The following is a 16,158-nucleotide window of genomic DNA, read 5'->3' as shown; positions in this document are numbered from 1 at the left end:
GAGACAGCACAAGCTCTAGTCCACAGCCTGCTTCCCCAGAGCAAGGCCCAAGCTTCTGTGTGTAAGCACCCCACCTGAACATCTGCCCGAGGCTCTGACCAGAAGTGTCCGCAGAGAACTCAGCTGATGGCAGCAGTGGTTTAGTTGCTCAGTCATGTCTGACTCTTCATGACCCCATGGACTGTAGCCCGCCAGGCTCCTCTGTCCATGGGATTTCCCAGGCAAGAAGACTGGAGTGGGTTGCCATTTCCTCCTCCAGGGGATCTTCCCAATCAAGGGATCAAACCTGGGTCTCCTGCACTGTAGATAGATTCTTTAACTGATAGCCTTTGCCAAAGAAACAAAACATAAAATAAAACCAAGCAACTGGAGGTTCCCTTCTTGATGAATTAATTCTTTAAGATTTTTTTTAATGTGGATCATTTTTAAATGATTATTGAATTTGTTACAGTATTGCTTCTGTTTCATGCGTTGGTTTTCTGGCTGCAAGACACGTGTGTTCTTAGGTCCCCCACCGGGTTTGGACCTGCACTGTCTGCATTGGAAGGGGTGGTGTTAACACTGGACTGACATCTCAGCTCGGTGTCCCGAATTTTTCAGTCCAGACTCAGAACCACAGAGGGATCTTGAACAAATCACACAATGCGAGTCTCAGAAATGCCTCCTTTGAAGCACCTTTGTCTTTAACTTCCCAGCAGTGTTATCACCGTTTCTACCTCAGGGCCCCTTGCCGATGGCTTCCGTTCTTTCTACAGCTCTGCTGTTGTCTGATTCTAGGTCTTATCAACTTGTTATATCAGATCAGTCTTCTAGACTAGCCCTGGAAGGATGTTTCTTAGCATTTTCTTTCTAAATGATGGTGTGTTTGTGCGGTGGTCACTGCTGGTTGGTGGCTCAGATGGTAAAGAATCCACCTGCAATGTGGGAGACATGGGTCCAATCCCTGGGTTGGGAAGATCCCCTGGAGGAGGGCGTGGCAGCCCATCTCAGCGTTCCTGCCTGGAGAATCCCATGGACGGAGCAGGCTGGCGGGCTACAGTCCACGGGGTCAGGAAGAGTCTGGTGCCGCTGAGCAACTAAGCAGAACAACACTGCTGGCTGGTTTTAGAGCTTCTCTTGAGAACATAAGGGGTTGCAAATTACAGTCTTCCTATACACATTCACCAGTACTCGAGTTCCTAAGGATTTTATCAATAGTAATTATTAAAGACAACAACGAGAGCCCTGTACCTGTAGAGCGTTTTATCTTTTCGCTCCATTTGGCTTCCACAGCATCCTAAAATCTGAGTGCCTTGGCGACCTGTGATTCCAAGTCATCTTACAAACAGTGGCTCAGCTGAGATCAGAACGCAGGTTCGCTTTGTTCCTCCCCGTTTTGTCACTTAAAACGTGGTCCTTGGATCAGCAGCCCCTGCCTCCTAATTAAACACGCAGAACCTCAAGCCCCATTCCAGTCCAGTGGGATCTGAATACGAACTTTAGCACGAACCCTGGGTGATTGCCCCGCACAGTGAAGTTTGGGAAGGACCCCTCTAGGTCCTCGACCTGGACAACCAAGGGTGTGTTTTCACACCCTCTACCTGGAGTGAGGGAGGGGGAGGCAGGGGGCCAGGAAAATGGGAGGGGAGGCGAGTCTCGGGAGGACGCGTGCCCCTCAGAGGGATGAACACGCAGGATTTGTGGAGACAGGGCTCCCTGCGGATCTGCAGTAGCTTCACCCCGTCACTCCCACTTCGTGTCTGCGCGGGGGGTGGAGGTTAACGACTGAGAGAGCGGGGGAGGGTGGCAGGCTGGGGAGAGGGGAGTGGTCCGCAGGTACCTGCAGCCAGCCCCGGGGATAAAGGACCCGAGCGCGCGGGAGGAGAGCCGCGCTCGGCGCCGCGCGGGAGCTCGTCCCCACTGTCTCGCTCCTGGATGCGTCCCTCCGCCCCGCGCTCGCCTTCACTCCACGAGCCGCTCACTCGCTGACAGCCAGCCCCGGCCTCCCGCCCGTTCCTGGCTTCCCCGCGGCGCCCTCGCTCGCTCCCGGGCCCCGGGGCGCACCTGGGCTGGGCCGGGCCGCGCCGGAGAGAGGCGCGCTGACCGCACCTGCCGCCCGCGCCCGGGGCCGCTCGCCCGGCGCGCCGGGCCGTCCCCCGCCGCCGTGCGCCCCGGGGCCCCCACCCCCGATGCCTGGGCCGGGGCGCCGGGCTGCGGCCGGCAGGAAGATGAAGGGCTCGGCGGGAGGAAGGAGAGAGAAGCCGCTGGGCTCGCCCCCAGCGCCGCCCGGCCCCGGTAAGTTCAGCGCCCGAGCGGCGGCTGGGGAGTTGGCGGGGGTGCGCGGCCGGGCGCCGAGGGTGCGCCCCCGCGGGGTGTATTTGCGCGCGGTCGCCTGCCTGCCGGGGACCCCCGCCGCCACCCTTGTCCCCTCGCCCAGCGGAGAGGCGGCGCGAGTGGGGGGTGCGGAGCTCCAGGGTCTCCGGACACAGAGGCTGCTGAGGACCAGGGCGTCGGGGGCAGCGGAGGGGCGCGAGGGGCAGCCTGGCCCGGCCATCGGGCGCGGGCGGGCTCGCCGGGGTGGACGCCGCCGCCCGTCTCCGCGGCGTGGGGCGCGCTGCCTCCTCGGGCAAGCGGCGAACTTGTTGGGGTAGGAGAGCAGCAGGCTGGCTGCCCCTCCGCTGTCCGCCTTTCCCCGCGAGAAGCTGTTGAGCTGCAGGAAGCCTCTCTCCAGGGGCACCGTTTAGACTTTCAGAGCGGGGGTGGGGAGCCGAGGTCATATAGGCGCCCCTGGATGGCATCCACCTCCGGGGCTCCCGGACCCGGTTAGAAGTGAGCGCGGGGGGTCTGCGGTACCCCGCGACTTCTTGCCCTTTGGGAAAAGTTTTCTTGTGCGTGTAAATTGGGGTCCACAGGGAAAAGAGCTGTGCTCAGGAAGGAGTTCCCCCCCGCCCCCCCGGTGAAATGCCCAGCTCCTGATCTGAGCGCCTTACGTTTAGACCTGGCCGCATCCTGCGAGTTTCTGGAGGAAAGGCCGTGTCCTCCTTTAGCCTGAGCTCGGCTGGACTAAGGAGGGACGTGCCCTTTCTGCATGTTAGCCTCTCCAAGACCTGGAACCCTAAACCGAATTGGGAGACCGTCCTTCTGTTTGTGGGTGTGACCAATGAACCCTTGAACTGGTGCTTTTCTAGGACATTCCTGTGCTGCTTTTTGGAAATGTGATGAGGAAATGTTTCTTCTTTTGAGGCAGTTTGCTAGTCGGCCTGTTAAACGTGACTTTCCAGTGTCTGCCTCATTCCTGTGCGCTGTGTCCCTTGCGATCCAGTGGACGGTGTCCGTTCCTCTGGGTTTTCGTGCCACCCCCTGACTTGTCCTGGATAATTCAGGCCCTGGTCTCTGGTCTCCAAGCATGAAAGGCAAATGTGGGTCATTTCGAATTATGGAGATTGATGCAGCCCAGCATGGCTGGGTTTTGCTGCAGTTTCTTCTCCTTTCCTTGATGTTCCTCAGAAATGAACTTGCAGCCTCTTGGAATGCAGCTAAAATATAGACTGGGGGGTGAGCACATATCTTGAGTTAATGTATCATCTTAGATTTAAATAACTGGAGTTTGGAAACTCTGGTGTAGGAGAAAGTGACTTGAACCAAAAGTTAGGACCTCTGGACTATTTTTGCTCTGTGACAAAGTGGCCTAAGGCCCTTCGGGGTCACTTAATAGTAATAGTGACATCAACCTTAATAGCAGTAGTAATGGCATCTAACAAGTGTTCCCCATTCACTGCACATCAGGAAGTGTATTCAAGGCTTTATTGCAGCTGCAAATATCCCAAGAAGGCAGCGCCTTTTCCATCCTCACTTTGTGGGTAAGGAAAGGCAGCCTTCAGAGATACATTTGGGAAAGGTCGAGAGTCAGTGTTTGGGAGCCCTAGGCCGCTGGACTCCAGAGTAGTTCCATGACCAGCACCTCTGTGAGACTCTTGAAAAGTGGGAGGACAACCTCTACATTCCAAATCCCCTGAAAAGTTACTCAGGTGATGACACTCTCATGGATTGATTCATCCACAGCTGTTTCAAATGTATTCTTATTGTAACAGGTGTGGAGCTTGTAACTTAAAATCACAGAGTGACAATTGTGTGGCATTTATTTAATTGCACCTGCCAGCTCTAGAGAGGTCTAAATGATGAGCTCTTGGTATTTACCTTAATGACAGTCCCTCCTTGAGCCTTGTTATTATCAATCAGTTATAGAACTATATTATAGCCCTTCTATTAGAAGTATGTGATTTAATATAACATCAAGCATATCTTTGAATGAATCTGTAGCATTATCCTGTGGTCTACCTGGATATTCTCATATTTCAGCCAGCTTATAATTAATGCTCAGATCCTAACAGGATGTTGAATTTCTGTTAAGAGACACTAACAGCTTGTTTTAAAGTTTCATCTTTATTTCCAGCAGTATTTCCAAAACAATTACACCCCCTGCTGTGATTTGCTATTTACTAGGTGTATCAAAAGTTTAATAATGAAACATGTTTGCAATTCAACAAAACACAGTGTTTCATCTGTAATAACAACTCTGGCTAAAAGATTCACGTCTAATTTAGGGTTATTTTATTTGAAATTTAATTAAGATGTTGAGTTTCTTATTGCTCTGCAAAGTGTATGCAGGTTGCTGAGTACACATTTTCCATTATTTTCTTGTCATCTCCAACTTTATAAACTCATTGCTTGTGAGTTCCTCAGATCAGTTATGTCAGTGCCTGTCTAAAGATTTTGAGTTTTGTTTTGTTTTTTAAACTAAGAGCAAGAGCACCAAATAAGATGTGTTTGTCATGTTTCTTCACAAGCTGTTGTTATGCTTCTTTGGGGAATAGTGATAAATCACAGATCTGATTTGACTGTACATATGGAATTTTCAAACAAAAGTGTATAAATCCATTGGGACACTCTGCTATTAATATTTCAGAAGTGGGAGCAGCTTTGGGAAGTAGAGGATCTTTGAGGAAGATCTTTTACTATGTTTCACTGCATTTGCATGGTATCTTAATATTTTCAAATAAACTGACATCGCAGTGAACCAGTAAACTAGTGGTTATTGCCATAGCTTCTCTATTGTTTGAGAGTTAAATTGTATTTTCTAGTAGTAACTTAATGTCACATGATATATACACTGTTGTCTTTTGATGTAGTTGAAGTCTGAAACACATATTTTGCCTACTGAAAAGAATACATTTCTGAATATGTAAGCATTTTATCAGGAGTATAAAAATAGCACCGTAATAACTTGCCTAGAGGTTCTGTTTGTTTTTGAAATAATGAGGTTGTTATAGAGGCTAGTATATTTAACCTTAGAAGTAAAGTATTGAAACTAATTATAAACTTGAATTGAAAAATATTTTATGACAGTGGGAGTCTTATAAATGATTTAACCTTATAATTACATGAACATGTCCTCCTGTGTTTTTAAAATTCAGTATTTGCATAGTAAGACTAATCGGTTTTTATATTATCTGGTGATTTGAACAATCAGATCTCTGAAAAGTGACTTAAACTCCATAAGCATTAGAGTCACTGACATCACAGTTTGAAGAAACTAATATTGGGGAAGGATATGTAATTTTGAATGTTTCAAGAGCTGAGAACTCAAGGTGGATGACACTTCTTAGTTTTTTGACAAGGGCTCTAAAGTGAGAGTTTGAATAAAATGAGGCCCGTAGGTTGACAACCAAGCAAGCACTTAAATAACCTCTTAGGAAACCTAGAGCAGCTCAAATCGAGTGCAGGCTGAGAATTCTTAAATATAATTAATCTTTTGAACCAGTGAATAACACATTGTAGATCAATTTTAAAATTCCAGTACATTAAAAATGTGTTAATTTATATCTTCTAGAGCCTACTAAAATTAGCAATCACTCCCCTTTCTGGAATAACCTAGCCTTAACTTTAAGAGAAAAATTGCAATGAGAAAGAAGTCTGAAGACACTGAGCGGCTGAGATGACTCAGATTCTGTCACGGTCTTTAGTCCATTTTAAATGTGATTTTTAATCCCACCTGGGTAATTCTAGACCACTTTTGGGATTCTGTCTAGGCTGAAGACTCTCGTCCTTCTACCCTGCTGATGGACTGAGATAGGATGCTAGAACACAGTCCTAGAGTGGAAGAGGGCCGTCTAGACAACTTAGTGGCTTAATTATGTCATCCAAGCAAGCAAGCAGCCAGCACTTCTACGCAGGGGGTTTAAGTGAGACGTTTGCCATGAAGGAGTCCTTATTTTCCTTCCATGCAGTCATGTAGCCCATCTTCAAACAGTACCCATCTTGGAATATCCTGAGTTTAACCCAATCTGTCTCCATGAGAAGAAAAAAAATATTATTACAGTTTAGTATTAGAGAAGTCTATTTGAGGATTTTCCTAAGGGTTTCTCATAACATGGGGTCAGATGTTCTCAATTTAGGTTTTTTGTGACCTTGTCATGTATTCTGTTTTTATATCTAAAGAGGTATTCACAATTATTTTATAATGTATTATTAAAATTATTAGAGACTTCTTTCTCCTTTAACGATCTTTCATCTACCCTCAAGAAGTGAAAGAAAAGTGAGTGAATGTTCTTATAATATCTTTACTTCCACTTAAACAGAGGAATACACATAAAACTCTAGAAGGCATCTTGAAAAATTGAGATTTTAAATTGCATTTTGTTGAGAACAACTTCTGAGAGTTTAGCCTGGGTACCAAATCTATCCAGAGCAATAAGAATTTAAAGAACAGAGATTTAAGCTGCTGGATTGATTCTCAGGTGGTTACATATTTTACACTCATAGTAAAATATGACATTAAACTCACAGAGACAAAATAGTTGGTTACCAAGGTGTAACATTTAAGGGCGTGAACTCAAGAAATAGAATGCCTGGGTTCATCTCCTTGTCTGTTCCTTAAAAGCTGTGGAAGGACTGATGCTGAAGCTGAAACTCCAGTACTTTGGCCAGCTGATGCGAAGAACTGACTCATTGGAAAAGACCCTGATGCTGGGAAAGATTGAGGGCAGGAGGAGGAGACGACAGAGGATGAGATGGTTTGATGGCATCACTGATGCGACGGACACGAGTTTGAGCAAGCTCTGGGAGTTGCTGGTGGACAGGGAGGCCTGGCATGCTGCAGTCCATGGGGTCGCCAAGAGTCAGACACGACTGAGTGGCTGAACTGAACTGATTCTACACAACTGGGCTTCCCTGGTGGCTCAGATAGTAAAGAATCTACCTGCTATGTGGGAGACCCAGGTTCAGTCTCTGGGTCAGGAAGATCCTCTGGAGAAGGGGATGGCAGCCCACTCTAGTATTCTTTTCTTGCCTGGAGAATTCCATGAAGAGAGGAGCCTGGAGGGCTACCGTCCATGGGTCGCAAGAAGTCCAATGACTGAGCGACTTCACTTTGACTTCACGCTTTCTAAACAGATACTACTTTTTAGTGGGTATTTTTATTAAATACAGTTGGCTCTTTATGTTAGACCTTGAACTTTTGGGCGCAAAGAATTACTACTAAAGCCACCTTGGAGATAAGATGCTGAGCCAAGGACTAGCATATGCCCACCCAGGAAGGGAGAGCTTCTGCACCCTGTTCCTTCTGGTTGTGTTATATACGCCTTGAAATAAAATAGAGAATCAGGAGCAAATTTAACAAAAGAGACAAAAGTAAAATTTTAGAGAAAGAAACAGAGTTTCATCAGTCGCATAACATGCTGCTGCTAAGTCACTTCAGTCGTGTCCGACTCTGTGCGACCCCATAGATGGCAGCCCACCAGGCTCCCCCGTCCCTGGGATTCTCCAGGCTCAAAGAGTACTGGAGTGGGTTGCCATTTCCTTCTCCAATGCATGAAAGTGAAAAGTGAAAGTGAAGTCACTCAGTCGTGTCCGACTCCTAGTGACCCCATGGACTGCAGCCCACCAGGCTCCTCCGTCCATGGGATTTTCCAGGCAAGAGTACTGGAGTGGGGTGCTATTGCCTTCTCCAGTCACATAACATAATTAACTAGAAATATCAATTACTAAAATGTTGTGGTGAATCGGACTTTTGGTTTAACTGAGAATTAAGAACTTTTCTTTGGAATTGTTTACTTTTCACATTTCTTTTTCTAACAGGCATTAGTTAATTTTAGGCCTTAGTGAATAGACACTGTTTTTAATTATTATTTTTTGGCTGTGCGTCACAGCCTGGGGGATTTTCGACCTTAGTTCCCTAACCAGAGATCACACATCTGCAGTGGAGGTGCGGATTCTTATCTACCAGACCACCAGGGAAGTCCTATAATTATTCTTTACCTTTCCCCAGTTTTTTAGTAGCAAAATCCATACAATATGAAAATGACCATTGTAGCTATTTTTGCATGCAGAGCTGCAGTACTGAGTACATCCACATCATTGTGGATTCTGTCCCCCCAACCCCCGCTGACACACATGTCTCCAGAGTTCTTTTCTTGTTGTGAAACTAAAACTCTCTCTATACCCATTAAACAACAGCCCCTCATTCCTCTTTCCCTCCCGCCCCTAGGAACCACCATTCTGTCTGTGATTTCAACTACTCCAAATACTTTACGTGGGATGATGCTGGGTTTGTCTTTTTGTAACCGGCTTATTTCACTTAGCATAGTGTCCTCAACGCTCATCCAGGTGGTAGCACGTGTCGGAATTATCTTCCTTTTAAGGAAGCAAACGTTCCACTGCATGTATAGACTGCATTTTGCAGGAAACAGCCCATCATTTCTCTGTACCACATTTTGCTTATCCAGTCCTCTGTTGATGGGTGCTTGTGTGGCTCCCACACTTGGCTGACTGTGAGCGGTGCTGCTGCACACACTGGTGTGTAAGCGTCTCTTTGAGACTCTGCACTCACTGCACACAGTGGTGTGTAAATGTCTCTTTGAGATTGCATTCGCTGCCTTTGGTGCTGCTGCACACAATGGTGTGTAAACATCTCTTTGAGACTGCATTCGCTGCACACAGTGGTGTGTAAACATCTCTTTGAGACTGCATTCGCTGCCTTTGGAGTATATCGTGAGGTGGGATTGCGGGGTCATGTGGTCATCCTATTTTAAATTTTTTGAAGGACCACCGTAGTATTTTCCTCAATGGCTCTACCATTTTACATTCCGAATACACAAGGGTTCCAGTTTCTCCAAGCCCTGCCATCACTCATGTTCTGTAACCGGCTTATCCAGAAGCTTGTATTAAAGCCCATTAAGGCATGAGGTGGTGTCCCATGGTAGTTTTAATTTGCATTTCTCTGATGACTAGTAGGTGGAACATCTTTTTATGTCCTTGCTGACCATTTACATATCTTCTTTGGCGAAATGTCTGTTCAAGTCATTTGCTTATATTTGAATTGAGTCGTTTGGTTTTCTGGTTGGTGGGTCAGTGGTAAAGAATCTGCCTGCCAATGCCTGAGAAGTAGTTTCTATCCATGGGTCGGGAAGATCCCCTGGAGAAGGAAATAAATGGCAGCCCACTCCAATATCCTTGTCTGGGAAATCCCATGGACAGAGGAGCCTGGTGGGCTACAGTCCATGGGGTCATAAAAAGCTGGACACGATTAAGTGACTGAACAGCAATGCATGCTAGAACCTAACTCATAAATAGGCGTATGATCTGCAAACATCCCCATTCTGTATGTTGCCTTTATACTCTGGTGATAGTGTCTTTTGATGGACAATTAAAAAAAATTCAAGAAGTCCAATTTATCTATTTTTTTTTCTTTGGCTTGTTGCCTGTGTTTGATGTCATAGTGAAGAAACCATTGTCTTTTTTTTTTTTTTTAACCTTTGTTGTTAACGGGCTTAAGATGTTTTAAAAACAATGTGCTACTGCTACTGCTAAGTCACTTCAGTCGTGTCTGACTCTGTGCGACCCCATAGATGGCAGCCCACCAGGCTCCACCATCCCTGGGATTCTCCAGGCAAGAAGACTGGAGTGGGTTGCCATTTCCTTCTCCAATGCATGAAAGGGAAAAGTGAAAGTGAAGTCGCTCAGTCAATGTTGTTAAATTAAAAAGAGACTAGGATGAGAATGAATAAACTGCAATTATAGACGAAAATATGAATGATCTTCCAAACATGATGTTGACTAACAAAGGCCGGAAACCCTCCCAAAGCAGGATTCCATCATGTAACGTTCAAATGAAGCAAAACGAACTTAATGACGCATCATAGTTATCGGCGAGGGAGGGGGTATGGTGCTGAAAATGTTGTTTCCTGATTTGGGTGATGATTACACGGGTCTATTCACTTGTAAAAATTCATCAGTTTGAATATACAATTTATGCACTTGTCTGTATTTGAGTTATACTTCAAAGAGTTTAGAAATCAATTAATCATTTGCAAGGTCCTGATAAGAAGAAATTTCCTTAAGAAGAGGAAAGCTATGTAAGGATACTCCAACCCATGCTCACAGTACCTACTGGGAGGATATGGTTCATAAATTTGACCCATGTTTTTAAACAACCCTCAGACCCATGGAAGTATATTGTCAGAATTCTGCTGTTTGGGAAAGACAGACCATTCCTCCTACTGAGGCCGAAGATGGTTTTTGCCATGAGTCCTGCTGGAGTGAACTGAACGATGTGGTGAACTACATCCTTGTTCTTTACCTAGCAGAGACTTTCATAGGAACCTTTCTTACAAAACACTGAGCAGTGTAGTTACTGGGATGCCTTCTGGTCTGGCTTAACTTCAGACTTTTCAATTTCCAGCAGGATGGGAGGTCCATATACCCCTTAGACGATGCTTTATAAATTTTGCCCTTTTAACAACCCTCTGACTGTGCTTGCTTGCCAGTGAGTTGAGCCCACTTCCTTTGACAAATTCCCTATGCCCTTATTCTTTGTGATAAGTTGAAAGCTGGAGTCAGCTGGACTCTTTAGGGAACCTGAGAAAATGGATCCCTTTGAGAAGTGGTAAGGGTTTCTCTGGGGTAGGAGTTGTGGGCAAGTCCATATTTGCCTAAAGAATTAGTAAGTCAGGTGCAGTGAGTGAGCTTGGATTTCTCTTGATAATTCAGTTCTTTATAGATCACCCTGAGCATCAGAAATTGAGATAATAATAAATATGATATATAATAAATATAATCCCATTATGGTGGCGGCTGTGTTATTAATCTTTCTACCTCCGGAAACGTTTGTCAGTGTCTTGAGCAAAGTAGGTGTCCCCAAACATTTGTTGAATGAGTAAACAACTACATCCTGCCATGTGATAGCTCAGAGAAGGAATGGCCACCCACTGCAGCAGTCTGGCCTGGAGAATCCCAGGGACAGAGGAGCCTGGTGGGCTGCCATCTATGGGGTTGCACAGAGTCCGACAAGACTGAAGCGACTTAGCAGCAGCAGAAGCATGTGATAGCTCTAGAGAACGAAGTGGCAGCCACTCCAGCAGTCTGGCCTGGAATCCACGGACAGAAGGGCCTAGAGGGTCAGTCCATGGGGTCGCAGAGTGGACATGACTAAGAGTGAACACACACACACACAAACACACATTCACACACATGGTAGATATAGAACTTGTAGAAAATTGAGCTAAATAGCCTAAAGATACCCTAAAAATGCCTTAAATACAACAGTGTGATTTCTCAGATTTTGATATGTTTTATCAATGTCTCTCTCTTAAATAAAGGAGACACAGCTCAATTACTATCTAATTGATGACTTTTTAGTAGGTTGAGTGAAGTTTTTAGCATTTCATAAAGAAGAGTTTGACCTGAGGAAATTGCTTTCAAAAGACCATTTTTTCAATTCCCATGAACTTTGATGAGCACTTCGTACTTATAAAAATTCCTTTTTAATTAGTGGTATGATTCTTAATTATTTATTAATTATAAATTATGTCTGATGCCAATGTATCCTTTTTGATTCTTCATAAATAAAAAAAACCTGGGCAAGTTAACTGAAGAGATGATACTGGAAAAAAAATGTTCTCTTTCTGTATCATAAGTTAGAACATGTCTTCTTAATTTAAATTTTCAAAGTTAAAGAGAAACTATTCAGAATTCTGAAGAAGTTAGAAGAAATAATTCCTTTCTTAAAATATTGCCTACTTTAACAAGAGTAAAATTTTCCCAATTAGGATATTTTAGCATGCTTAAGAAAATTTAAGAAAAAGGAAATAATATTCAGGACAAGAAAGGTCATCATTACAAATGATGGGGTTCACATTGCAATGTCCATTTAGAGCAAGTTTTATTATCTTTTTTTCTAATGCACATATTAAAACATTGAAAAAATGTTTCACAAGGTACAAAGATGACATGTGAATTTCTCATTGGTTTCTTCCCATAATTGGGTAGGTGTTACCGTTAGCCATGTTTACCGTTTTTTAAAAGATGAGAACACGAAAGAAAGGCCGTGTGATTATGCAGGGCCAAATAACTCAGAGGTGGTAAGGGTGGGTCGAGAGCTAGCCGTGTCTGCCTCCACGCCTGAGCTTGCTGGTGCCACCCGGAAAGCCTCCTTCCCTTGTCACATGCACAGGGACACGGCCTCTGTGGAGTCTGTCGTGCACTGGGATGATTTCCTGGGGCAGCGATCGTGTAGGGATGGAATAGAGACGAGAACAGTCAATAAACGATGTACTAAAGGAGCACTAATGAAACTCTAATTGGAAAATTGCTCCAAAACGGACCCCACGATGGGCTGTCTAAGCACACTGTCTCAGTGCAGAGATGGACTAATTTTATGCAAATGCTAAAGCGACTTTGAGAGCCACTTGCTGTACCTTGATGTGGTCCTTAAGGAAAATTGTCAGGCCCATTAATAAGTTTCTCAATTGATTAGGCTAATTTGGTACTCCAAAAGGCATCTTTCTATAAGTTCATGCTGCCTGTTACGTTCTGATTACAGCAAGCTGCTACTTGCCATGCCCAAGTTTGAAGGCTGTGTTTCTGCGTTCTTGTGCTTTCCCTACCGCCGGCTTTCCCATTGGTCTTGCCGCGTGAGAACGGTGAATCATCTTGTCCACTAGCCGAGTCTGGAAAGTCTGTGTTACTCAGTGAATTTGTTTTAACCCCATCCCTGTAATAGTTTGAAACCTGGCAATTTAACTACTTTCCCAAATGTGTTTGTGATTAAAAAAACAACACAAAAAAACTAGTTTTGTTTAGAGCAGCAAAAGACTGCAATTTATTTTTATCTTTCTACATCAAATGCACTATTTTAATCATAGACATCGAATGTTTCAGAATAATAAAAGATTTAAGGTAAGAAGAGCTGGTGATCTCTAGAGGCGTGGCATAATCAAATAATATTAGAAGGTGCTCAGTTTTTCTAACCTGAAGGAAACAGAAATGGGCCGAGTGAGTGATCCCCCTGCTTGGCAGAGTCTCCTAGGAATGCACAAATACTTGTTTCTCTTTCAGGAACTCCCATTCAAAGAGAGTGAGATGTTAAAGTGGAAGTGCTCTTAACAGTGAAAGTGCTGAGTGAATAGAGGGACACACCGCTACCTAGACCCTACATCCCAGCGCAGCATGCCTCCCACACGCCCTCCAGTACACAGGGCAGGCTAGCGCATTGCTATCTGCTCCATTGTGAAACAATGTTTGCGATTTCATGTCATTGCTTTGTCATTAGAATAAATAGCAATAAATCTGGGGAGCTGGCTTTCACTTGAGGGGTCAATAAATAGAGTCTAGTAAAGGAGGATGGTAATAAGTTATAGAAACTTGGTTGATTGCTGTAATGCGGATAGAGAATGTGGGGAAGTGTGATCTTCAGGAGGTTGAAATGCTCTGTGCAGCACTTCTTGTGCTGAAACTAGACTTGCGGTACTGATTCCGTGAATACGGCTGCGTGTGTGTGTGTGTGTGTGTGTGTGTGTCTACAAACTAAAGTAGTTTAGAAGTCATTGAAAGGTTAATTTGAGGATGGCTTGGCATTCTTTTGTGGAAAATAGTAAAAGAGGTTTGGTCCAAAATAATACAGTCATCAGGCATGGGTTATGAAGAAAGAAATCATGCTTTTAAAATAGTCAGGCAAAGTCTGGGCTTCCCAAGTAGCTCAGTGGTGAAGAATCCGCCTGCAATGCAGTGACCTGGGTTCGATCCCTGGGCTGGGAAGATCCCCTGGAGAAGGAAATGGCCACCCATTCCGGTATTCTTGCCTGGGAAATCCCGTGGACAGAGGAGCCTGGTGGGCTACAGTCCATGGGTAGCAGAGTTGGACACGACAGTGACTAACACACACACACGCACAGAGCAAAGGTTTATTTGAGCCTTGCTTTGTTAGTTGCGGAACTTTTCAGGAAGTGAAACAAGCTGTGGGAGTTCAGCTGTGAAGACTTCCCATGATAGCACTGGGAGTAGCCCCGCCAAGGAGGCATTCTTGAAGGAGGTCAGGTGCTGTGACCTTAATAATCACGGTAATCCCAGACTCTCTTTTGTCATTGTGTCTGTCCTTCTTTTGCCTTCCAGTCAAGTAAAAAAGTGGTTCCATTAACAATTTTGAGAACCGAAACCTACCTTAAAAATGCCCTTTTCTTGAAAACTATAATACATGAAAACTTTAATACATGAAGCTAATCGTCCCTTATAACCCAGGAAAACAAATAAGTCACATGGCCAAGCACCGTAAGTGATATGATACATTGGTTTGCTTACACATGACTCGTGACTAACTTCCACTGCAGGGAGAGACTTGCCGTCTCTCTAGGGCGTCATCTCCTGTCATTTCTCCTGGAATTCCCGCTGCCATCTCATACTGAGTTGGTCGTTTCCTTCCAGAATTCAGCTTCACTTCTTTTTGACCTGACTCTTTCAATACCAGCACTGTTTTCTCAGAGTTTAACTATTTCTGTGCATTTAAACAGCAGATACCAACCTTGACTTAGGATGCTTTGCAATGATTGCTTTATTATTGACATATGTTAAGAATCATGGGAACCAAGCCAAGGTCCTGAAGTTAATTAGTATTGTTACATTTATTTTTCATACCTCATGATTGCTAAGACTAAAACTAAATTCCATAAATATGCCCAGGGTAGCAGAATATCTGCCAATATTCAGGAAAATTTAGCTTTATTTTTGAGGAAAATACAAAAGCTGTCTATTTTATTTTTCTTTCCTTTAAAAGGCTAATACCAGCTCATTTTAAACAACCTATGGAAAGAAAAAAGTCTTGGAAGTTGCATGTTAACATTTCTGTGTATGCTTAAGTGAGCTGAGTCAGTTGCAGTCTCCTTGTGGCGTTGCCCAGTAAGAGCAGACTAAAAATGGCTTTGAGAAGTCGTCTCCTTGTGGCGTTGCGCAGTAAGAGCAGACTAAAAATGGCTTTGAGAAGTCGTTCCACAATTGTGTTTTTTTGCTGTTCCCAATTGCCAAGTCAAAATGGCCAACCATAGTTTTAGACTTTTCTCATCCAGGGAGTCAAAGCATCACATTTATTTTTGTTGAATTACAGAAAGGGGTCATCTGCTTGCATTTTTTTGGAGTGTGGGCCTGAATTTTAACCAGCTGGTTTGGAGGGTCATGCCATCGAGTCATTAAGTCATATAGATGATTCTGGTAACTGAAGAGATGAGCGTTTGCTTTGCCTTTTAAAATTTCACTCCACTGGACATCCGTTTCCACTGCTGTTCATCTGTTCTCCCACTCCCCTTTCACACAGGGCCTGTCGATCTGGTCCTCCACGTCACGTCTTCCATCAGCGCCTGCTCCCATATTCAGAATGTGATCTGGGGTCAGCTTCTCAGATGAAATAGAGACCATTTAGGTACATCTCCCAATGTTCTTTCTCTCGTTTCCCATTGCAACTTGGCTCGCAACCATCCAGATCACGTCTCTATCACAGAAGGATTTCCACCCCGACCCTTGCTCACCTGTTTCATGTCACACTTCCTTCTGGTGCCTCTGAGACCCTTCGCCCATCCCTCACTCTCTTAAACCTTACTCTCTTTCCATCTGCCCCTGCCTCCAGAGCTGTTCACCTCTTCTTTTTATGAAGAATAGCTTCCTTCGAGCAGCTGCCCTAAATCTCTATTTGGCATCATGGTCAGACTTTGAAAGGGCAACCTCCATGCGTTCCCTTCATTTTCTCACCTTGATTTGTCATGCTTCTGAGACACTTTTCAATGATCACGCATGAACTTTGTGTCAAATCCAAAGGTCTTCTCAGTATCATTTCTTCTTGAACATGCTGAAATATTTGAT

General features: G+C 44.6%; 1 protein-coding gene across 1 annotated transcript in view; it reads left to right on the top strand.

The window, feature by feature from the left end:
* Positions 1–2,049: 2,049 nt before the first annotated feature.
* Positions 2,050–16,158, top strand: part of ZNF385D (zinc finger protein 385D) — a 1,015,555-nt gene continuing 1,001,446 nt past the window's right edge. Inside the window, exon 1 of the mRNA XM_070364115.1 lies at positions 2,050–2,274. Coding sequence (XP_070220216.1) covers positions 2,169–2,274 — 106 coding nt within the window. The 5' untranslated portion in view covers positions 2,050–2,168. The remainder of the gene's footprint in view (positions 2,275–16,158) is intronic.

Source organism: Bos mutus, chromosome 27 (assembly GCF_027580195.1).
Source record: "Bos mutus isolate GX-2022 chromosome 27, NWIPB_WYAK_1.1, whole genome shotgun sequence".
In the NCBI taxonomy this organism is placed as follows: Eukaryota; Metazoa; Chordata; class Mammalia; order Artiodactyla; family Bovidae; genus Bos; species Bos mutus.
This window is presented reverse-complemented; position numbering and strand designations above follow the sequence as displayed.